Raw genomic sequence first — 26,244 nt, 5'->3', positions numbered from 1 at the left:
AAGTCTTAAATGACTGTTTAAGAATACTATGGACTCCCAGAGACAATGCCCTAGCATTACTATCACCTAACCAAGTATGAGCAATACACAAGGTCAAAACAAGATACGAAATAAACATAAAGCCACTAAAATCACACGCATCACATAGAAAAATCTCATGGTAAACACTTTAAGAAACCACATCTCATGCTGTCACTACAACTATGTTAAGTATGCATAATACATTTATTTATACTAGGCATACTAAACATTCAGCATACAGCATGGCAACAAGACCACATATACAAGTAGTAAACAATCAACATAAAACATACTCTATCACATAGCAAGTAGATAAAAATTTAAACAAGCAACGCAAGTAGTAACTAGTATGCTCACAACCTAACACATGCAAGGTCAATATAAACACTTAACACTCAATCATACTTAACAGTTAGCATACATTATAAGGCATAAAACACATAACATGCAACTGTTAAAGCTACCAAATAGCATACTTGTACAAAGAGCAACTTAATGTCCTAAGTGCTTGATCAGAAAGTATCTTATCGAGCTGAACACACTCATACTTATCACATAGCATATAAGTAAACATAACAACTAACATGCTCCAAAGAAAATATGTGCACCTAATAATGCATGAAACTTGAAATGAGAAGCTCTTTGCCCCTCGAATATCCTATTAACCGTCTAAGTCCAAAACACGATGAGTGGCAAGGAAGAATGATTAATCACTTCTAAGCACTCGTGACAACATGCAACTTATCTAATGAATGCATAAAAAAAAAACACATAGTAAGATACAATGGGATACATGTCACTTAATAGATGCCTTTAAACACATAAGCATATAAACATAATAGCATACAAGCATGTATAAATGCTATGAAGGATGAAACATAAATGCATGATAATGTAAGCAACATATAAATCATGCTAAGGCAATTAAGGAATGTTTTTAAACACTTAAGCACATAAGCATGTAAACATGTGAACACAGCAAAACATGTCAACAAGAAGCATGAAATGAACCCAAAACCCATCGTCCTAGGGTATTCGAACCCAGAGGCTCTGATACCACTTGTGATGGCCTGAATTTCAAATAATACGGTGTGTCAGCAAGTAACCCGAAACTGACCCGATAATGAGTCCGAAACATGGAAGCAATGAAAAAGAGAAGAGGTCTCTATAAATGGACACCACCTTCAAAACGACAAAGTGACCTTCTAAGAAGTCACGGAACTCAAAAAGGAAACGAAAGCGGAAGCTAAGGTTAAAACAGACCAAATATGGAACTAGGGGTAAAATGGTCATTAAACCCTAAGAGAAGGAAATTTGGCTCCCAACAAGTCATTAAAATAACCCAATGATATCCTTTGGTAACCTCATATGAAGTCCTAAGGTCATTGGAAGTGAAATCCCATGAAAACCCTATCCCAATTCGAACAAAATCCCGACACTATTCCACTAAAATGATCATATCTCTCAGTAGAAATTGAATCTGAAAATGCGATTGGTACCATTGGAAATCCAATGAAAAATAGATAAATTTAGGCTCAAGAATCATCTAATTTGGACTTAATATGAGTGAGATATATAACTTCAAAGTTTGGCTAAAAAGCTGCCAAGAAAGTACCCTGTGCCCAGGTGCGATTGATCATAATTGGGTTACGATCGATCATAAATGACAAAAAAAATAGGCACAAAAAATGGTGCTCAGGTGCGATCGTTCGTAAATGGGTTACAATCAACCGTAAATGGCTGGGCTACAAGCTGTGATTTTTCGAAAATGTTTGAATTTCAATGCAAAAATGGGACTTTTTGGAAAAGTTTGTGAAGCAACCCTCCCGCCCCCTCAAAATTGGTTCTAAGATCACCTATGGTCCAAACAAAGAATAAAAAGTAAAGTAAAATGACAAAAATTCCCCCGAGTGCATAATATGTCAAAGAGATAAAAACATGATATAAAACAACTTAATTCACATACATTGAAAGTGTTTAGCCCTTGGCTTCATTACATACAAGTTAAGTTGCATCGAAAGAGAGTGTTTGAGGTATTTATCACACATACAAAAGGAAGGAAGACATGCTTTTAATTAGGTTATACATTGTCAACTTCAAAAGACAACTAAATCATGCTATCACTTGCATGCCAAAAATATACAAAAGATGTTCAAATGAAACACAAGCCGAGCAAGGGATGTTAAACATCCAAGAAGAGTGTTTCCTTACCTGAAAAACAATAATCAACTAAGGCGAATAATCGAGTTACTCAATGGGACAATGCGTATGCATATACCCTAAAGTTTCAATGGTCTTTACAAGTGTCATATAAACAAACACATGTGGATCATGCCTCCAAACGTCTAGTTTCAAAGGGAAGCTAAGGGATCATCTTAAAGCTATATTTGAAATGTTTTGAAAGCAATCCACAATAGGTAACATACTTAACGATATTGGAACCACCAATGTAAAACAATAAGTAATGCATTTGAATAATATTGGAACATCTAATGTAAAACAAGAAGTTACAATTGTAGAGTAATGTCAACTTCGAAAATGAAACGCGAAATAAAACAACAAGAATATCTTGGACACAACATACGGTTATGAACATCACAACCAAGACAATTAGTTGTTTTGGGCTACTAACCTGCAATGAACTACCTAAGTGCACACTATTTTCAGGAGAACTCGTACCTCCCACACTAGAGCCGTACTCTAGCCATGTTACAAAATTAATGTCCCAAGTATTTCCAAAACCAACAATAGTGTCGCAATAATCACGTAGGTATACAATGCATTTAACCACCTTCCATGCACACCTAATATTCGAAACCACACAAACCATGCTCTAAGTCTTCAAGCTACAATGGCATTTGCAATGTCAAGTTCACAATGTAAATACAACTATGCTACTACAAGGTTGTCAAATTAGGAAATACATTCATGCAAACATAGTAAGCCTCAAATCCTTGAAACAATTAACATAGTAATAATTTCACAACATAATCATTGGCAAGAATCATTCTAGAATTTCATAGTTACAACAACAAGATGTTACTATAATTTAATTCTCCACCAAATGAAACAACATCAATACAAGAGATAGATTATATATGTGCCTTGAACAATATGAAACCCTAGGTTAGTTACATATAATATTCATCTATATGCAACCCTAGAATTTAAATAGCATGCATATAATGTATATTAACTTCAAATAACATAAGAAACACTTAGGAAATAAACATAAAACACCCCATATCTCACTAGAGAATTGAATCTCTAGAAACCAAGGGAAAAATGGAAGCAAATTAAAATCCAAGAACAAGGTGTTGTTGAAGGAGGTGAAGGGAAGCTTTTGTCTTCCAAGTGTAAGACCAAAAGCTTAGTGGAAGAGGGTTGGAAATAAGCTTCCAACACTAGGGTTTCAAGCTTCAATGGTGGCTTAGGTGAGAGGTGAAGAAGACAAAGCAATAATACTAGATTTTCCACTAAGTTTAGAAGTTGTAAGTCACATATACCATACTAACACTACCTCACACACACACATACATCACACCCCTCCATTTGTTACCATCCTAGGCCTCCTCACGAGGATCAATCACCACCCTCCACTTGCCATCATCTAATGCTTCTAAGTGTCTCCAACCAAAAGTCAACAAATGATCTAAGGAAAAGATGACACTTGTCACACTTTTCAAAAATTGCAAAAAGGTCCCTTTTAAAAATATCTCACAAAAATAATTGTAAAAATGTCATTAAGCCAAAATATCTCAAAAAGTTAATTGCACAAATAACCCCGAAAAATGAAAATGTTTCCTAAGAAACTATACATTCATACCCCTAGGAAATGAAATTAAATAATCATGCTTTTCTACACAATTAATTTAGGCATTAAAAATAAAATAAATTAAAGTGAATGCATGCGATGTCGGAAAACATTTTCGAACACAAAACCCTAAGGCAACAAGAAAAGAATTAAAAATAAATTAATTAAATAATTAAAAAAAAATGAATGTTGAAAAAAAAGGGAAAAGAGGACACAGTCATCACATGGCATAGGATCATCTTTACAAGTCGTTTAAATTGTTTTAGGAAAATTTGAACAAGTGTTTTTCAAAGAATTTAAGTTTGGAAGACTTGAACGGTTCAGTCTCACTTGAACCGGTTCAAGTGCCCAAGGCTACAATTTCAATTTGATATTGCTAGACTTGAACCGATTCTGACCCCCTGAACTGGTTCAAGTCACTGCATAATGTGCGTGGAAATAGGCTATCAATAATAATCCACACTAGCTATAGCACAAATTCACAAGAAAGTGGCTAAGTAGGGGTATCGATCCATGAAAACTGCGAAGCTTATGGCAATTAAGTTTCAAAGACTAATTTTGTGTTTGTTAATGTCACAAAAGATGGGTAGTTTTTATTGTTTGTCGCTTGCATAAAAATTAAAATAAACTAAATTGAATTTAAAGAACAATTAAAGGGAGGTTAGGGAATTGAGTTCACTAAGACCTCGTAATCATGCATACTTGTAAATAACTTGGGGACACAATTACGTGTGATGTTTAAAGTGTAGAAGTATAAAACAACCACAACAATTTTTCAGAAATTCATGTAAGTAATGACTAAGCATAACCCATTTGCAATTGGCTTGGCTCATCCACCTAAACTAGGGTGTGGTATTAGCCATCTTCCCTAAGCATGGCCTATCAAGGTCTTGACATTACAAGTTTTAGCACATGAAATCAATTCTCTAGCATAGACTATCTTTGGTTGGCACGGACCATCTACCTAACTACATTAATCTAGGGGTGTAGCATGATCCATCTTCCCTTGGCATAATCTATCTAAATTTATATATAACATGCCTATAATCCCATTTCATAAACTCAATCTTCATTATCACATATGAAAATATTAAGAGTAAAAGTATATGATCATGCTTCTAAGACAAGAATTTCATGCTGTATATACCTACATATATAAGTATTCTGCCCAGATTGTAAATTAATTCAATGTAAATACACAAATTGAAAAATACATCATCATCTTTATTCATGAAACTCATTACATACAAAAATTTTCCCCAAATTAACTTACAAAACTACATGATTACTTAATCGAGGTTACCTCAATCCCTTAGAAGGGGATTTAACTCATTCTAGTGGTGGTAGAAGCTCCAATGGTCGAAGAGGAAGACTCCACCTTCAGCTCCATGGCATCCCAAGCCAAGAACACTCAAGAACCCTAGTTATTCCTCACTTTCTCTCCCTAGAACTTCAAAATTCAAATTCTAAAATTGATATATAATATGTGAAACAACTCTATACAAGTTTGTATAACCCCCTCTGGCAAAAATCAGTTCAAAAACCAATAAAATCGTGCATTCATGATGGGAAAAGAGAGAAAAGTAACTGAAATTTCAAATTATTTCAAAGTTTCGCAGATTTGCATCTGGATGCTAGGAAGGGCATCTGGACGCATGGCTAAGTGTTTAGATGCATTTTTAGCTGGCTACTGGATTTTCATTTTTCTTAACAACTTCAATTGTTGGTCACGGTTTATTAAGGGCGTCTAGACGCCTGAAATACACTTAGAGAGTGTGTCCGAACGCATGGCTGAGACCTACATATTTAACTTCTCTTTCTTGCTTAGCTTCCTGGGCTTGACTTCATTCTCAGGCTGAGTACGACCTTAGACTTTAAGTCCATTTTGCCGGGTTCCATAGCTCACCAAGTACCTTGCTCATTAAAAGCCCTTAAAATTTTGTTTTTACACCTTTTTGGTGAAAAATCCGGAAAATAATAAATAAACATAAAAGTATATAAACACACTTTATTAACATGCTAAATAGACTAAACAATGCAATTAAGGACGTTTGAATATGCAATATTCGGCGCTTATCACACCCTTAAACTTACAATTTGCTAGTCCCTATAAAAAACAATAACAAGACAACCCCTCTTTCATGGGAGTGACGATTGCATTTAGCATTTGCAATAAGTATTTCAAACCCCTAGGTATTCTTAAAGGACGAGTAAAGTCTCGTGAATGTTTACCTGAAATGATACCCACAAACATTAAGCAAAAAGGCTCATTCTTGTAAAGTTGAAATATATGACTTTGGGGAAGGATACTATCATGAAGACTACAACAACTATGCATACAATGATATCTCAAAACATTATATAATTTCCAGCATTCATGCATCAACAAAATGGTCCACATACAAAACCTTTGGCATCTCATTTATAATAGAATTCATCTCAAGTTCCTTGGAAGTGAATCGGAATAATTATTCTATTTTAGATTGCATTTTAACCCTTTTATGACTCATATAATAGCTTCCACATTCTCAACTTGTCTTTTGGAATAATAATCCAAGGCATGAATTTTATTTAAACATATTATTATTATTATTATTATTATTATTATTATTATTATTATTATTATTATGTTATATATATATATGGCCGTTCAATTTCCAAGTCCCTTAAGCTCTCTAATCACACCATGTAATGAACGTTGAGCTAACGACTCCCAAACCAAATGGTCTTAGGGCGTTAAGTGTAAAGACACTCTAAATGGCGTAATAACTCGGGATGGTTAGGTTACGAACTCAAACAAGCTATACATTTTACATTCTCCATTTGTCTTCTGACTTTTTATATATATATATATATATATAGCTGACAAAGTGAAGGATTTCCTTTCATTTTTTTTTTCAATACCAAGGACAATTTCTTTCATTCGACTTATTAATTCAGGGAGCTAATTTTTATAAAACCATAAGGAAGGAGATGCAATTTCTGATATGCTCAATATGCAATGCAAAGTCACTTAGAGATTAAAGAATCATAAATAACATATTTAAATCATGCAATGGACCTTTTTCATTTAAACATTCATGCTAGCAACTTTTAATCATTCCTTGATATCATATATAAGCATACAAATTGTATTAGTCACATAAATCCCCCTTCCCCCCAAACTTAGTTCCAACAAACCAGAAATCATTTGCCTAAACACACAAAAAAAAAAAAAAAAAAAAAATTCAGAATTTTTATTTTTTATTTTTATATATACCACAACTTAGCAATGACACTATACAACATTATGCATATAACTGGTTGCATCCCAACACCCTCAAACTTAAACGACACATTGTACTCAATGTATGAAGACAAGCATAAAAGCTAAGCATATAGAAAAGGGTTTAGAAAAACACTACCGAGTGCTAAAATATGCAAGCCATGCATTCAATCCCATCATGGGTTTATATTGGAAGTTTGAGGTTATGCTTCCACCCTGAGCTCATCACATTGAGATTATGTCAGAGTCGGATCTTTAGGCTTTGAACAAGTCTAAATCCGCCAGGGCTAATGCTAGGAAATCTAACAGGGATTCAGCTGCTTCTTATTCTCAACTTCCAGAGATCTCTTAGATTTTTCCGTCTAAATGGAATTTCCCAACAGATGACACCAATCTGTTCTACTCACTATTTCTTCAGAATCAGAAGGCCTTGCTTGACGCTATTTCTGATTTACAGGCCGAGGTTAAATTTCTTCAAGAGCAGAGGACTGGTAGTACTTCAAAGGATGTCTACAAACTAGCCCCTCCAGAGCTATCACTAGATGCTGAGGTTGAGACAGATGATGATGGTGAGGATGATGAGGATGGTAGTGGTAGTGGTAGTGGTAGTGGTAGTGATGATGGCGATGATGAGGATATACCGACTAGTACTGTTGTTCCTTTTGAGGGTGACGATGCTTGATTATCTGTTCATATCATACATGCATCATACTTTTGTTCAGTTTCCACTTGTCATAACTTGTTATTTTTTAGAGAATATCTTTTGCTTAATGACATGTTATAAACTGTGGAACGTTTCTCTTCTAGTAATTTTTCTACTCTGATAACCTTTTAATTGCTTTGTCAATTTGTTCCAAAAAGAGGGAGAAAATGGTTCATTAAGGGGGATAAAATACTGAAAAATTAGATAATTTATTCATAGGGAGTTTTTAACTTTTTTTTATAACTTGTTTTATTAAACTTTCACAAGTAGTTTTGCTTGATCCATGTGCAGGAAATCAGGTGAAATTTTTGTCCAAGAGAAAAAGAGAACAGAGAAGAAAAATTCCATGTTTCCTTGAACAAAATTATAATTTCTTTTCTGCTTGGGTAGATTACAAAATTGGTTTTATGGTTTTGTCACGAAATTACCAAAGGGGGAGATTGCAAGATATAAATTTTGTAATTAGCAATATTCGAAGTCAAAACAAGTCTTAGTCGAGTTGTAATTTCAAGTTACCATATTAAGACCGACATCGACTGCGGAATTGGAAGGTTGTTCAGAAGAAAAAATACTAAGATCATTGAAAAAGAAAAGAACAACATTTTTAGGAAGTCGTTTCCTACTTAGGACACAATACCTACAAGGTATATATTCCAAGTTACCAAAAACAGAATTTCCAAGTTCTATTTAGATTCTGTCAAGTGGGAACCTATACCACCTTTGGGAACCAGTTCAAGAAACTTAGATTCGAATAAATCTATTATGTCCAATAGGAACCGATTCCACATATGGCTACCGGTACCACTGTTAAAACAGTTTAAGGTAACTTTAACCTGATTAGTTTTAAACTTCCTTGTTGGTTTAGAAAGTTACCAAAAGTCTTATGTACGAAATTTTCTTTATTTTTAGAAGAATTAGGTCTTTAAAAATTCTATAGAAACCCTGATATACATCTAGGTTTAGTATGCCGCTTTTGTCACTATAACTTTATTAGTTATAAAAGCCTTAGGAAGAATATTTTTGAAGAAAATCCAATAAATTTCTCTATCAATGTTGCTAGAACATGCACATAAACACAAGACTGAGTTTAGAGTGTTGTTTAAATCCTGATCATAATCAAAATCTTACATCTACAACAATCAGATAAAAGCAGATCTACTTCTGCATCGAATTTAGATATTGAATAGCAGAAGTAAAAGCGATCACACTTTGAAAGGTTCAAAGCATTCAAGGAGTGTTATTTGATCTATCTGCTACCCTTCTACAAACATCAAGCATAAGCCTGAGGTTAAGTTATTGTTGGACGGGACATCACAAAGCCAAAGGATTATCAACTATTGGTATTTAGTAGAACGATATGGTGTGAACCAGAGTCAAAGTTCAGTGTACTTTGTTTCAAACATAATGGATCGGTTTACTTTGGACTGTACAGTTTACGAGGTTTTTCCCGTGCAAACAGTTGATGTATTTTATCAACTGGGGTTTCTATGAAAAATACTGGTGTCATCTCTAACTCTTTACTTTGCTTTAGAGGAGTGTTGTTTGATCTACCTGCTATCCTTGCATGAGATTAATTTATTAATTGCTAAAATAAGTAAAGTTGGAAAGACATAGATAAGTTTCTAAAAATACAAAACTTTCTAAATATTCCGTTGTATATAACTCACAATATATAAGTTTTTCGCTGCGTACAACTCACAATATATATATAGACTTACAGAGACAGAGAGTTTATATATTTATATATATATATATATTTCTAGAGTTTTTATCCATTCAACACACCATATTGGAGTGAAAAAAGAGTTCATAAAAGTGGAAATTTAAATTTAACACAATTATATATTTTGTCATTTCAGCTCATTAAAAAAAAATGTCTTTTCAGAATTCAACACACTCAATTCGTCATTATTTGATTTGGAATAAATATATTTTTTAGAAATAATATATGTAATTGTACATAGACTTAAACAGAGAAAAAGAGTTTATATAAATATATAAGATTTTAGTTTTTACATAGATTCAACACATTTAATATAAGAAAGACAAATAATAATAATAATAATAATAATAATAATAATAATAATTAAATAATTTTTAAAATTTACTAATCATTTATAATATTATTTCTTTACTTTTCTGTAATTACCAACTAGGCCATATCAAGAGGAGGGCCAAAATTGGCGCGAAACTGTCCATTGGAAGAGAGAGAGAAGTTTCTTTGGATTTCCTACACGAGCCCGCTTTGTGAAGTTGTTGTAGTCATTGGCTTCAATTATATCCAAAGTTTGTCGATATAGCATCATTGATGCCCACACAGGCCATCTATTAGGTGAGTTAAACTCCTCAATTCCTTTCTCAGCCTCATCATAGAAACTTCTAGCTCGGATTATTTGTCCTCTCATGAAACTCCGCCACTTATCAGTAACTTCGCCCCTAAATATATCATCATCGGAAAGGCCAGCACGCGCAAGCTCGTCTTGTGGAAGGTATACTCTTCCTCTCCTAGCACTAGTAAAATCAAACGAATGATGTAACTTATCAAATATAGTAAAAAAATATATATAATTTTTAAAAAAAGGAGAAAACAGGCTGTAAAATTTCAAAGAAATTTCTAACCATCTTGCTAGGTTGATTCATTTGAAAATATAGTAAAGGAAAGTAGTGAATCAAAGAACTGATCATGTTAAGTAAACTTAAGGAAGTGTTCTATTACATTAGCATATACTTCAGCATTATAAGAATCTTACTCTTCTCCGACATCTCTAAGTATGTTAGTGAGCTGATTACCAATGGCAAGGGCTACTCCAGCTTTATATATGCTCTCTATTGAGGCGTTCGATTCTGGTGCGATCCCAAGAACTGGAATACTCATTAATGCCACTGTTCCGGCAACGTAGTAGCAATAAAGATAAAGCTCATCAAAGTTTTTGTATCTCGTCTTTGTCAAGTCGAACCTCATTCCTTCAATCATGTCCTTGAAGGGCTGTCCTAAGAGAACAAATATTTGTCATAGAAAAACGAGGCGAAGCATAGGAGAACATACTAATATACATGTATCAATATTCGTATATACACATACATATACATAAATTAGTTCATGTAGTTGAATGCAAAGGGCTAATACCTGTATATCAATAGGATATTTTGAGATCGTATCAGATAAAGCAACATCATATATATCACTTGGACAACCTTCAAAAACCTCAGTTAGCCTCTCCTCCCATCTATCGAGAGCTTTGGGTGTAACATATAAAGCGTAAGGTCCATCCACAATTTCGTCAGTCCTTCTGCACCACACTGCAGGATAGAGTACAGCGTTCACTTACTGAAATAGTCTTTCATAATTCCTAGTGATCGTGGTAAATATTGTGCTTTACATATAGAAAGTAAGGTAAATCCGGTATTGTCATACTGATACGAATGAAATGTCATTTTGAGAAGTTTTCAACTTGTTTATTTGTCAATTTACTGTAACTTCTTTATGCCTTTTTTTATGTTGTGGATGGTCTTTTTCTTTTCTTTTTTCTTTATTTTCTGGGTAAGCAAATGTTGTGGAAGACATTTCACTTTTTTTTCCTAGTTAGTACTCACACATGCTTGTCTCTTCCGAGATTTGAACCCCTGAACTCCCTTAAAAAAGTATAAGACATTTCATTTCATTTCGACATGATTACACATTTTTGTCAAATATCGATTATGCTATAAAAATATGGACAATGCTTAATTAGGTCCTCCCTTAGGAGGACAAAGTTAGTCCTCCATGGTGATGTGGTCCAACCAAAGACCCACAAGTGTTCTAAAATTTATATAGGATTACAAAAATTAAAAAAGATGGGTTAGATCCATTTTTTTACGAGTTAATTGGGTAAAATTGGAAAGGAATCCCTTGGCAGGAGATCTCCACTCTCAAAACCATCGCCTCTCTCCACCATCTGCCACCATCACCACCACCTCTCCACCTCCATCTCTCTCTCCATTCCCTTCTCCACACCCCCACCGTTGCTCCACATCCTCTCGCTATCTCTCTTCCCCCACCCTAATCGATGGTAGTTGGTAGTGGTGTTTTGGGTGTTGTAGAGATTTATGAGAAGCAAAGAGAAGTGATGGGTGAATGAAACACTCACATGATCTGAACAAATCAATCAATACTGATATGCCAACGAATTATTGAGTCTTAAAACCCTAGAAAGCCAATCTATATAAGAATTATATGTATAAATAAATATATATATATATATATATATATATATATAAAGAGAGAGAGAGAGAGAGATCAGGTGCCCTAAAAATGAATCAAAAAGACTCCAATTCAGGAAGCCCATGGCCTCTTCATCTCCTCTTCATCTTTCTTCATGTCTCCGTTAGGCTACTAGGTGTTAGAAGTAGAGAGAGATGTATTAAATACATAATACAAGAGTAGAGGGGGTATATATAGCTGAGAATAGGTGTGTGAGTGTTTTTTTTTTCATAATAATAAAATAAAAATAATAAAAATAAAAAATTGCCCAAGTAAACCTATACATGGAAACTATTGATAGGTAAGGCGGCTGCTGTATATGGGTAAAACCCTAACCCTAATATCATCTAGCATCCTCCCTAAAAATCAAGGTGTGTTATATGAAACTATCTTGAGTTTGGAAAGAAGATCTCGAAAACAGCCTAGCGGAAGCGATTTGGAAAAGACATCTATTATCTGATCATGAGAAGTAATGGACCGCAACTGTAGGATCTTCTGAAAAAGGTGATGATGAACAAAATGCATGGCAATCGATCTCAATGTGTTTGGTGTGCTCGTGAAAACATAATTGTGTGCAATTTGGATTGCAATTCTATTATCACAATAGATAGGAGTGGCGGAAGATGAAGAAACTCCCATGTCCTAAAGGAGCCAACGCAACCACAGAAACTCAGAAGTAGTATCAACAAGTGCCATGTACTCAGCTTCTATGCTAGATCGAGTAACCACAGTTTGTTTCTTACTGCGCCAAAAGATAAGTGAATCACTAAGAAAGAAACAATAGCATATGGTGAAATAACGATCTGTAGGATCTCCTGCCCAGTTAGCATCTGAATAGGCACAAAGAACAAGTGATGATTGAGAAGAAAAATAAAGCCCATGAAATATAGTGAGCTTTGAGATAGCGAAGGATGCGAAGAACTACAGCAAAATGAGTAGATCTCAAGGCAGCCATGAACTGACTAACTATGTAAACAGCATGAGAGATGTCTGGATGGGTAATAGTGAGATAAACCAGACTACCAACCAATTGTTGATATAATATACCATCCCGAAGAGATTCACCATCATATAGATAAAGTCGTGTGTTATGCTCAAGTGGTATATCAACAATCTTGCTGTCTGTTAACCCTGATTTCGAAAGAAGATCTGATATGTATTTTGTTTAAGCAAGTTAATAGCCATCTATAGCTGCAATGATTTCAAGACCAAGAAAATAACTGAGGAGCCCAATATCTTTCATCTCGAACTGACGACTTAGAAACTATTTGAGCTCCTAAATTCCCGACAAATCATCTCCAATAATGATCATGTCATTAACATAAAATAATAGAAGAATGATACCCTAATTAATGCATCGGATGAATAAAGATGAGTTATAATAGCTAGCAGAGTGTCCAAAACAAGAGATAGTTTGACTGAATTTGGCAAACCAAGCTCAAGGTTCCTGTTTGAGGCCATACAGAGCTCTTCGGAGTCGACACACCTTATTAGGATGATGATGATAACCTAGAAGAGACTGCATGTAAACTTTCTCAAGTAAATCTCCATTGAGAAAGGCATTCTTAACATCCATCTGAAAAATTCCCCAATAACAGGAAGCAGCCACAACAATAAAAGTGTAAACAGAGGGAAAATGTGCAAGAGGGGCAAATGTCTCATCAAAATCAATGCCATACTCTTGTGTGAATCATCTGGCTGCAAGTCGAGCTTTATAGCGTTCAACAGACCCATCTAAACGAGTCTTGATCTTGAACACCCATTTACATCCTACTACAAACTTTCGAGGAGAAAAATCAACTAGATTCCATGTCTGAGTTTTGGTTAGTGCATCTAACTCATCTTTCATTGCTTGTTGCCACAAAGGGTTAGAAAATGCCTCACGAAAAGTGTGATGTTCATGCAAAGTTGCAAGGGCATGGTAGCAATGGAAATCATTAAGATATGCAGGTGGAGCTCTTACTCGAGTGGAATGGGGGCGAATATTTAAAGTAGTTGTGCTAACAGGAGCCTCGGATTAGGCAGATGGTTAGGACTCAATCGAAGGAGGATTGACTGCCTCTGATGATTCAGAAGCAGGAAAAATATATGCATAGTATGTTAATGGAGGAATAGAAAATGCATTTTCAGAGACATTAAATTTTAACAATGTATGGAACATCTTGTGTTCCCAGAAAACTACATGACGAGAGACTTTGAGTCATTTAGTGATTAGATCATAACACCGATACCCTTTCTGTCCAATTTCATACCCAAGAAAGTAACAAATTAAGTCGAGCACGTGGTTGTAATTTTGTACGTTCATGGGGTTGGAGAAGAACAAAGCAGGCACACCGAAAAACTCTAAGATGATTATAGTCAGGTAGCTAGTTTGCCAAATATATACTCACATGGTGTTTTGGTTGTGCAAGAGAAGTGATGGCACACGATTAATAGTGTATACAGCAGTGAGAGTTGTTTTCCCCCAAAAAGAGGCAGGAGTAGAAGCAGAAAGTGTGAGTGAGCGAACTGTGTCTAGAATATATTGAAGTTTGCGCTTAGCTCGACCATTCTGCTGTGATGTGCTGGGATAGGATAAATGAAAAACAGTGCCATAATGTTTGAATATTTAAAAAAATGCATTTTGTTGGTATTCCATGGCATTATCAGAATATTTTTGGAAAATTAAGTTAAAATCATTTTGCGTAAAATCACGATATATGTCAAGTAACTTAGAATGGTTTTTCATAAAAAAATATCCATGTGAACCATGAAAAATCATTAACAGAAATGAAATATCAACAAAATGCATTTTTTTAAATACTCAAACATTTTAACTTAATGTGATCCCCCTATGGTAGACATTGAAAGTCCCCAAATATCAGAATGAATAAGATTAAAAGGAGCAGAAGCACATGATTCACTTGTACTAAAAGGTAATGAAGGTTGTTCACCTAGTTAACATGAAATACAATCAAAATTCTCAGTTTTAACCTAACAAGCCTTTAAAGACTAAAATTTTGACACAAGGCAAGGAAGCATGACCTAAGCGAGATTGCCATATAATTCAAGTAAATTAACCTATAAAGATGCAGCGGAGATGATAAGAGTATGAAGATAAAGAGATGAGAGTTCAAACAATCGACCAACCTTACGCCTGGTCCCAATAATCACTCCAGTCCGAGGATCATGTACAACACAACCATTAGAAAAAAAATGTTATGTTAAAGCCTAACTCAGTTAATTGACCAACTGATAAGACGTTAAGAAAAAGTTTTGGTACAAGAAACATATTAGGAATGTATAATTGGGAGTGAGAAATAGTCCATGTATGACTAATGCTCATGATGGATCCATCGGTTGTATGAATGACAGGTGAGTGAGGTGCAGGAGTTTGAGTGGTAAGAATAGTGGAATCGGATGTTATGTGATTACATCAAGCAGAATCAAAATACTAACATGTATTCTTACCTGATGTGGTAGAAAAAAAAGAGGAATATGCACCTTGTATTCTAGTCAAAACCTAATTGATAATTACCTCAACGTCAGTTGCAGAGAATGTAGATGAGAAAGATAAAGACTTGCTAGGAGTGTACGTTAGACGCTAGTACTGGAGCTGGAGCTTGTGACTGTAATGGCACAGTGTGAGAGGTATCTATAATCAGAGTATATGAAGTTAATCTAGCACGAGTGCGACACTCCTGAAGAGAATACCCTTGAATCCGACAAAAAGTGCAGTAAAGAAAGTGATCATAGTGACTGTGTTGTCCATTGTGACGAGACGATGTCAACTGAAAAGCCACTGTATGGGCAACAGAGGATGGCGTAACAAAACTTGTGGGAGTCTGCAAGCATGTCATCCTTTGGTAAAGCTCTTTTAGAACAGCTTGATAAGAGGAATCATCCCATTCTGTGCCATTTAGAAATCTCAAATGCAAAAATGGACTGCAAATTTTGAATCAGCGCGAAAAACTGTGCTGGATAGGTATCTTCGAAAAAAAAAATTATGGCATTGCTGACATGGTCGTTGACGTGGCCTGATGATGTGGGAGGAAAGAAGACTAGGGCTGATATGGCAGCTGACCTGCCAAATGATGTGGCTATCTCCTATTGATGTGGCAGATGATGTAGACTACTGACATGGCAAACTGGGTCCCAATGTTGACATGGTAGCTAACTAGGATGTTGATGTGGCTGAAAGTGGAGCCTAGATGATGCCATGTTAGATTACGTGGCACTGACGTTCTTAGATGACGTGGCACAAAGTTGGCGCTGATGTGGCTAGTACTGATGCTGGGATCTGACATGCGTGGTGTGTGATGCGTGGGAGCACTAAGAAAGGGAGTTTATGTGCATAACAGTGCGTGTGCATGTTGAGCGGAGTGGATCTAACGCGTGTGGCGCGTGGTGGTGCGTGGATGCGCGTTAGAGTGCATGCAGGTGCGTGGTAGTGCATGTCGAAACGGAAGAAGCAGCAGGCCCTTGTGGCGGCGCGAGTAGGCGCGTGCGAGGTCGTTTCTGGCTATTTTTGGTGGCATCGAGATGATCTGAGTATGTAATTTCACCTAGTATGATCAGAACTGAGAAAAGACTTATGAAAGACCTATTTTGAACACCAAATAGAATGTGTTCTTGATAAAGTATTGAAACGGTACCATGAACTTAAGAAAAATAAAAGAGTATGAAAAATCCTTACTCTAATGCCATGTTAGAAGTATAGAGAGAGATAAATACATTGTGTTATATTGATATGAGATACATAATAGAAGAGTATAAGGGGTATATATAGCTAAGGGTAGGTTTGTGAGTGTTACCCAAGTAAACCTATACATAGAAACTATGGGTAGGTAAGGCGGCTGTTGTACATTGGTAAACTCTAACCCCTAATATCATCTAAAACTAGGAGAATGAAAGAAAATTAAATAAATTAAAATATTGATTCTTAATCAGGTACTTTTGGGCCATGAAGAAAAAAGTTGTGAAAGTTTCTCTGTTGTCAATTTTTTTGCCAATTTATTATGTTGTTTGTTTGTTTGTTTTTTTGGTTAAAAGGTAAGCTTGTATTTAAGAAAAAGAATGTACAGAGGGTTTCCATTAGGGAAAACAACAAAAGAAGGAACATGAGCAGATAGTAAATCTGCAGGAACAAGAAGCTATAAATTTGTAGCACTAAAGCAAACTACACCTAGCTAGCTAGGAGAACTAGAGTATTATCCAGGAATGTCCTCCAGTATTGGAGCAACCTTTTGTGTATAGGTTTTGAAGATCCAAGTAACTTGTGACTTGGCAGAGATGAGCTCCTTTTCTCAATGTGATTGATGCTAGCCTTGCCCTATTAATGCATAACTTAACTTGAGTGATTATGTATAAGCTGATTTGTTACTGAAAGCTCTAGCATTTCTCTCCATCCATAAAAAGTAGATTGTTGCAGATAGTAAAAGTTTGTGGAATGTGAATGTAGGTGAAATCCATTGAGCTGTTCACCAGGCTAAAAGTTCTGACCATGAATTGGTATGAGTAGAGAAACTTGCAACCTCTTGTATGAACCTCCATATAGAAGCACTGAAGGGACACTTGAACAAAAGATGATCTATAGTTTCATAGTCTGAATTACAAAGATAACAAGCATTTGTGTAATGCCTGTGTAGCATTGGCTTTGAGTCAAGAGTATATTGCCTTCTTCTAGCAGCTAAGCATGCAATGGATCCATGTTTGGGGATATGGTGTTTGAACCAAATTAAATGATGCCATAGAAAAATGAATGATGGAGGTGTGAAGTAACTAATAGTATGAGCCAGTGAGAACTTCATATTAGGACTAGGCAACCATTCAATAGTATCTTGTGCATCAGATGGAGGAGGTAAGTTCTGCAATTGAGAGATGAAATCTTGGGATTGGAAGAATAATGGGAACTGAATTGCTTAAGGAATTTCCCATTGAGAGTTAGAAATTAGGCTATCAACCTGGACATATGTGTTCAAATGAAGAATTTCCACCTCCGTGAGTCCAAGTTGAGAAACAATACTAACAAGACTAACTTTGTCCTCCTAGAGAAGGACCCAAGCATTGTCCCAAAGATTTTATCCCATGAATGAAATTTATAATGTGGTACGTACTCTTCGACTGTCTTTTGTGCTGTCGTGCTAAAGTCACAATCGAACTCAATGGATAACAAACCTTACCATAAAACGGATGAGATCAGTAAAAGAAGACGCAACCAGTGTGAGAATTAGGCAATTAATATAGTAAGGATACAATTAAAAGGAAAACAAACTTATCATTATCATGTGGTATTGTTCAACTATTTTTGCTTCTAAAGACAACTACTGAATGCAATTATTTAAAAGGAACATGTTGGGTTTGTGTCTCAAATTCTTGACCAAGTTCAACACCGGTTGCACTTTGCCTCATAAGTTGCGGAATTTGCTTCCTCAATCAGAATATGTTCTTTCCTATGGGTTCAAGACTTATGGGGACTAAAGACTTGTAGAGTAAGTTGTGTGTGATCTATTTTAAAGTTATGATTGATTTGGTAACTTTTTATTAGACAAAGTATGGAAATCCTTATTCAATAAGTAATGGGTCGAAGACTATAAATAGAGGTAAAGTTGGCTGGAGAATGTATAGAGAAGGAAAAAATGGCTGAGTGAGTGAGTGAGAAGAGAAGAGAGTGGGTGAGTATAGAGGGACGTAGACTCTTAAGAATTGGGTTTGCTCTTACCAGAAATCAAGAGCGAATTTCAGGAAGTTGGTTGGTAGGTAGATAGACTTCTTATGGGATGTGTTGAGTGCATTCTTTACTAGTAATATCTCTTCCTGATTCATAATAGTGAAAGATCACACTCCATAGACTCCATAGACGTAGTCCTAAAGGTCGGGTGAACCGCATGTTGTGTGTTGATATCTACAAGTTTGTAAATGGGATGTTCTACCTTAAGCAAACAAGTTAGTTATGTAGAGATGGCACCTGCAAGAATGATCAATGGATTTGAGGGATCAAAATGTTGTGTCACTTTAGCTAGTGATGAGCTTACCTCGAGTCGATTCCCCAAATTAGCCATATTCGTTCCTCTATAAAACTCTTAATTGACTTTATTCGATACCTCTATGGCAGAATAATTGAATGGGGACACGACTTGGTGTGAGTATGGATGTTAGTTCCAATCGAAGTCCGAAGTTCAAGTAATACTCAAAATGAACTTTTAAATTAAAATGGAGACATAAAAGAGAGTTTCTTCATTTTTTTTTTTCGATAAATCAGTTTATTGAATGAAGCAAAAACATATTACAAAGAAAAGGGGCAAGCCCAAAGAACAGTTCCAAGGCCTGGAAAAGCCACAAAAGGCAACCCAAGCCCGCCCAAAATCAATCTGACTTATAAGAGAGGCTAGTAAATGTTTCATTTACCGGAAAAAAAAAAAAAAAAAAACAGGGAGAGTTTTTCTTTTTATATATTTTAGTTTAATAATTATTAAAAAAATAACAAACAAAAGAGAGACAGGATCTTTGAAGACAAAGGTTTGTTTTTTAATTACTTCAAACAAATTCTTGACTTCCTTGTTTGATACTTTACCATATATTTATTGTTATTTAAAGCCACCCTCTCATACAAATCTCTGGGTCATGTTTGAGAGATTTTTTGTCATGAAAAACTAACAATAATGAAAAAGTAAAAAATTTTAAGAGAAAAGTTCAATTAACATACCACTTATTGCGTAGAAAGCCCTTCGCGCGTCTCTTGTCATGAGTAATATTGCTGAAGTTTTAAGAGAAAAGTTCAATAAAATATATACATACATATATATATATGTATGTGTGTGTATATATATATATATAGGAAATTATGAAACTTTGACAAAGTAGGTAAGATTGTATCATAAATTGTAGCAGTTAAGTATTAGTTGAAATCACAGTTCAATTATATGGACATATGTCCAAAAAAATATATATATATATACACACACACACACACACACATACATACATACTAGGAAATTATGGAACTTAATTTGACAATAATCAAGGTAGTTGAGAACTTGAGAGAGAGAGAGAGAGAGAGAGAGAGAGAGGATTACATAAGAAGAACGTGGAGTCTGTCTGAGCACAGAGTTTAGCACAGCTATCATAAGCTTCATTCAAGAGAGACCCGTTATTGATCATACCATTGGGTCGAGCTGGTTTCACATCCAGACTTCTCTCTCCCCTAAACTCCTTCACCAGAGCTACTTGCTTCTGTATCACTCCATTCACTCTCTCCTCCGAAGATCTCCATGTCTTTGAATTGGCACAACACAATGCCCCCGACAACCCATTTCGTGTAGCAGAACACAACCTGGACCTCCTCTTTTCACCATGTCTAGCCATTAATGTATGCAGAGAGCTAACATTCACTTGGGGACAAACCACCGAAACAAGAACACAATACATCTTCTTTAACTAGTTTAGAGAGCGGGTATAGAGATTTCTCAACAGCAAATTATTTGAGTTTCTTACGTGTTTAAATTCTATATTTATAGAGTAAGATGCTGTAAAGTGCAAGTTTTTCCGTATCTGGGTTTGTCAAAATGGTGGTTGAATATAGTATATAATATTATATTTGTCACTACAATTTTACCTACATAGTCCATTGTCCATTATAATTATATTTCTTGTGGTAAGACTGTTCCCATGTGGACGCATGAAAGTAAAGTGCACGTTTTGTTGTGTCCCTACCGTGTTTCTCAAAATGGAAGTTGATATATATATATATATATATATATATATATATATATAGTGCCTTAAAAAATTCTATATTTGATAAATGTTGCTGTTGGCCTAAGGATTTAATCTAAAGGTCAATCTTATATTTTGATGATTACAAACCATTAATAATGTTTATGTACTAATATTTTCCTTGAGTGCTATATAGTTGATCAATTAATTCAATCCTCAATATTGAGCCAGAAGCATTCTAAGTACTCAAGCAATAGGATTCAAGGAAGCATTGAAGTTGCAAGAATTCAAAGATTATTCAAGTACTCCATTAAAGGCTAACCGATCATGGTCAAAGATTGAAGGAAAGGGTAGATTAGATGGTGAGAACTTAAGATTTAATGTCAAAGTTAATTTGAATATATTTGAAGCTCAAAATTCAATCCATGCATTGTATTTCCATTTTATTTCTCAAAGAAAATAAAATCAGCCCATGATCACATTCACAGGACTTAAAGAATTTCATATTAAGTATCAAAATGTGAGATGGAGAAGGCTCCATAAAATAAAGAGAAGGCTCTTTTCTCTTATTTAGTGAGCCCTGAGAAGGTTCTTCTCTTTAACTCCAGTAAGTCTTTGAGAAGTATTTAAGAAAAAGAGAGGGCTCAATCAAAAGAAAAAGAGGGCTCTTTTTGTTCCAAAACAAGCTACGAAAATGAATCTTCAAAATAAAGAGCAGGCTCACGTTTTCATTGAGCAGGCTCTTTCCAAGGAAAATGAACAAAGAGCAGGCTCTTTGGTTTTCAAGAGACGGCTCTCTTTAGGGTTTTGAACTGTAACGTAAACATTTTCATTAAATGTTCTCAACAACCTCTAACAGCTATATTGAACTCTGTTATTTCTATAAATACTGAGGTTGGTCTTTAAACTAGAATCACTTTTTTTTAACAGAGAACATTCTATCATTCCTTAAAAAGCATTAAAGAAGTTTTCTGAGCTTTCATTCCCTCTCTGTTATTTCATATCACTGTAGCAATTCTGAGCTTCACGTATATTCATCTTTTCTATAGTTGTGAGCTAAACTCTGTAATCTATCTTTGAGAGATTCTTGTACACTGTTTCTTCAAATTTCAAAGCTATTGTAAAGGGTTGGTATAACCCAAAAGAAAGCCTAGGGGAAGGGTGTTCTCCTAGCAAAGAAGAGAAGCAAGATCTTGTTTCAAAAGTGAAGGTTTGCTCTCCACCATTAAGGAGAAGCTCTAGTGAATTTGGGAAGTCTCAAGGGGGATCTTGAGCCGAGGAGTAGGAGTTTCCGAACCTCGCTAAATCACCGGTCATTGTTTGCAATCTCTTATCTCTATCTCTCTTAATTTTGTGCTTTATTTTGCTTGAATATTTCAATAAACTGATATTCAACAGTTTGATAGAAATATAATTTTTAAATTGAAAAATTGCTCCTTGACTCTATTCACACCCCCCCCCTCTAGAGTCAATTAGTGACTAACAATTGGTATCAGAGCCTAATCTCTAGAAATAGACTAATCATCTTAGAGAACGATCATGGCCAATACACTTTTCCATCAAGAAGGTCAATCTAATAATAGACCCCCTTGGTTTGATGGAAGTGACTACAACTATTGAAAAATCAAAATGAGAGCATTCTTAAGAGGCATAGATATAGATGTTTGGAAAGCCATAGAAAAAGGAGACCATGTTCCAACCAAGATAGTAGAAGGTGAAAATGTTCGAACACCCGATATTGAATGGACCCTCAATGACCGTAGGCTTGTACAATGTAATGTCAAGGCTATCACTAATCTCTATTGTGCCTTAAGCAAAGATGAATTCAATAGAATTTCGGATTGCGAAACGGCCAAAGAAATTTGGGATAAACTTGAAGTTACCTATATAGGCACTAGTCATGTTAAAGAATCCAAAATGAATATGCTTGTCTATAAATATGAACTTTTTACCATGAATAACAAAGAAACTATTAGTAATATGTACTCTCGTTTTACTAACATTGTTAATCCCTTGAAAGCTCTTGGAAGAAAATATACATCATCCGACAATGTAAGAAAGATCCTTAGATCTTTGCCAAAGAATTGGGAAGCTAAGAAGACCGCCATCCAAGAAGCCAAAGATCTTAACACACTTCCCATTGACGAACTTATTGGTTCATTAATGGCTTACGAGCTAGAAATGAATGATAGAGATGAAGAAACTCAAAAGAAGGATATAGCTCTACAAGCCACTACCAAAGAAGTTACAATTGATAAAGTTCCTCATGATGAAGAAGAAGAAGAAGTTGCTCTTATTACCAAAACCGTAAGAAGAATTCTTCAAATGAAGAAGTTCCAAAAGAGCAACCACTTCAAAAGAAATGAGTCGTCTAGTGAGCAAGGAAAAAGAGAAGCACCTACTTGCTTCCATTGTGGAAAACCGGGGCACTTCAAATCCGATTGCTATGCCTACAAAAATGAAAAGGAAAGGAAAAAGAAAGGCAAAGCCATGCAAGCTACATGGGAGGATGATGATTCAAATGGATCCGAAAGTGACGATGAACTAAATGAATTGGTTAATCTTTGTCTCATGGCCGATGAAGATGAGGTAAATTCTAATCAGAACTCATTTGATTTGGAAACTACATATGATGAATTGGTTGATGCACACAACTATTTGCTAGATGCTTTTAGAGAATTGCATGATGAATTAGGCAAAATGGTTCAAAAATGTGCTACTCTCAAGAGGGAAATGTATATCATCTCTTAAAACCTTGAAAAATATCAACTTGAAAATGAAGCTTTGAAAAAGGAAAAAGAATTAGCTAAAGAATCCGTTTCAATTGATTTAATTTCTGAAAATAAATCATTGAAAGTTATAATTGAAGATCAAATTGAAACTTTAGCTAAATTCACAAAAGGTAGAGAGAATTTGGGTCTCATACTTGGAAAGCAAAGAAATGCTTATGCCAAGGATGGACTTAGATTTGATCCTCACAACAAAGATTCTTGTTTATTGAAAAAGAGAATACCTTTGAACAATTACTTTGTTAAAAATTCCTCTTTTAGTCCACAATGTAACTACTGTAAAAAAAATAGGACATAAGATCAATCATTGTCCTATTAGGCCATGTAGGACAAAAGAAGTCTGGGTTATTAAAGGGACTTTTACACCTCTTCCTAACTCTCATGGACCCAAGAGAATGTGGGTACCAAAAGAAGATTATTCAAATTCCTTTTGTAGGTTTGCTTGAAGTCTCCATATTCATCTAAGGACAAATGGTTCCTTGATAGCGGATGCTCAAGGCATATGACGGGAGATCAATCAAAATTTCGCTCCATCAAACCTCATAAAGGAGGAAGCGTCACATTCGGCGATAACTCAAAAGGCAAGGTTATTGGCATTGGAACTATTGGTATCTCCTCCTCCTTATCTATTGATGATGTGTTACTTGTTAAAGGCTTAAAGCATAATCTGTTTAGTATTAGCCAATTATGTGATAAAGGATATGATGTTTTGTTTAAATCGGACAAGTGCATTGTCAAAAAGGATAATGTAGAAGTTTTCCATGCTTTAAGAAATGGTAATGTATATACTTTGCTTTTATGTGAATTACATGATCAAGATGTCAAATGTCTTGTATCCTCAAATGAAAATAGTTGGTTATGGCATAGAAGGTTGGGTCATGCTAGTATGGATTTGATTTCAAAACTATCTAAGAATGAATTGGTCAAAGGCCTCCCAAAGACTAATTTTTCTAAAGATAAAACATGTAGCGCATGCCAAATAGGCAAGCAAATCAAGTCATCATTTAAAAGGAAAAAGGATATAACTACTTCAAGACCACTTGAATTAATTCACATGGACTTATTCGGTCCGGAGAGAATTGCTAGTCTTGGTGGAAAACTCTATGCATTTGTTATTGTGGATGACTTCTCTAGATTCACTTGGGTATTTTTTCTTACACACAAGAATGAGGTTCATACAATCTTTGTTAAATTTTGTAAGAGAGTTGAAAATGAAAAAGAATGTAAAATTAAGTCCATTAGAAGTGATAGAGGTAGAGAGTTCGACAACCAAGATGTGGAAAGATTTTGTGATGACAATGGATACAATCATAATCTTTCAGCTCCTAGGACTCCTCAACAAAATGGAGTTGTTGAAAGAAAAAATAGGTCTCTCCAAGAAATGGCTAGGACTATGTTAAATGAACATAATTCTCCTAGATCTCTATGGGCCGAAGCCGTTAGCACCTCATGCTATGTTATAAATAGAGTTATTATTAGAAAACTCCTTAATAAGACTCCTTATGATCTTTGGAACAAAAGAAAGCCAAACATTGGGTACTTTAAAGTCTTTGGGTGTAAATGCTTCGTGTTAAATGACAAAGATAATCTAGGAAAATTTGAACCTAAATCAGATGAAGGTATTTTTCTAGGATATTATTCTCGTAGCAAAGCATTTAGAGTGTTTAACAAAAGAACACGTGTGGTTGTGGAATCAATACATGTTGTATTCGATGAATCACCATTACCCCCTCTCAGACGTTCATTGGATGATAATGAAGATGTGATTGAGATTGAAAAGAATATTGAAAATCTTGATTTAAATGGTTCTTCTCTTGAAGATAGCTCCAAAGATGTTCTAAAAGAAAGTCTCTCATAAAGACACTCTTCCTAAGGCTTGGAAGCAAGTGCCTAATCATCCGATAAATCAAATCATTGGCGATCCATCTAAAGGAATAAGCACTAGGTCTCAAACGAGTAACATCTGCAATTATGTGGCTTTTGTTTCCTAACTTGAACCAAAAAATATTCATGAAGCCGAAAATGATGAATCTTGGCTCTTGGCGATGCAAGAAGAACTTAACCAATTTGAAAGGAATAAAGTCTGGCATTTGGTTCCAAAGCCTAAAGATAAAACTATCATTGGCACAAAATGGGTATTTAGGAACAAAAAGGATGAATCGGGAATAATTATGAGAAACAAGGCAAGACTTGTTGCTCAAGGCTATAATCAAGAAGAAGGAATTGATTATGAGGAGACCTTTGCCCCCGTAGCTAGACTTGAAGCTATAAGAATGCTCCTTGCTTTTGCATCCCATAAAAAGTTTAAGTTATATCAAATGGATGTAAAAAGTGCTTTCTTAAATGGATTCATTGAAGAAGAAGTATATGTAGAACAACCACCTGGCTTTGAAAGCTACATTTATCCAAACCATGTTTACAAATTATCAAAAGCTTTGTATGGTTTGAAACAAGCTCCTAGAGCTTGGTATGAAAGATTAAGTGGTTTCTTGCTTGCTAATGGTTTTGTTAGAGGAAAAATTGACAATACTTTTTTTACTAAAACCATTGATAGCAACCTGTTGGTTATTCAAATTTACGTTGATGATATTATCTTTGGATCAACCAATAGTGTGCTATGTGAAAAATTCGCTTCTAGCATGCAAAATGAATTCGAAATGAGCATGATGGGTGAACTTACTTTCTTCTTAGGGTTGCAAATCAAACAAACACTTGATGGCA

General features: G+C 35.1%; 1 protein-coding gene across 1 annotated transcript; it reads right to left on the bottom strand.

Annotated features, from left to right (window-relative positions):
* Positions 1–9,965: 9,965 nt before the first annotated feature.
* Positions 9,966–20,449, bottom strand: LOC132271493 (phytoene synthase 2, chloroplastic-like). The gene is made up of 5 exons (XM_059772883.1): positions 20,098–20,449; positions 19,728–19,778; positions 10,931–11,103; positions 10,554–10,789; positions 9,966–10,314 (listed from the first exon to the last, which is right to left on the bottom strand). Exons 1-5 carry the CDS (start codon positions 20,447–20,449, stop codon positions 9,966–9,968), a joined length of 1,161 nt encoding a protein of 386 aa, XP_059628866.1.
* Between the last annotated feature and the right edge of the window lie 5,795 nt (positions 20,450–26,244).

This window comes from Cornus florida, unplaced genomic scaffold, assembly GCF_030987335.1.
Source record: "Cornus florida cultivar Cherokee Brave unplaced genomic scaffold, ASM3098733v1 CherokeeBrave_3.0.0_Hap2_Chr01, whole genome shotgun sequence".
In the NCBI taxonomy this organism is placed as follows: Eukaryota; Viridiplantae; Streptophyta; class Magnoliopsida; order Cornales; family Cornaceae; genus Cornus; species Cornus florida.
Note: the sequence above shows the minus strand (reverse complement) of the source record. Positions and strands in the feature narration are given on the sequence as shown.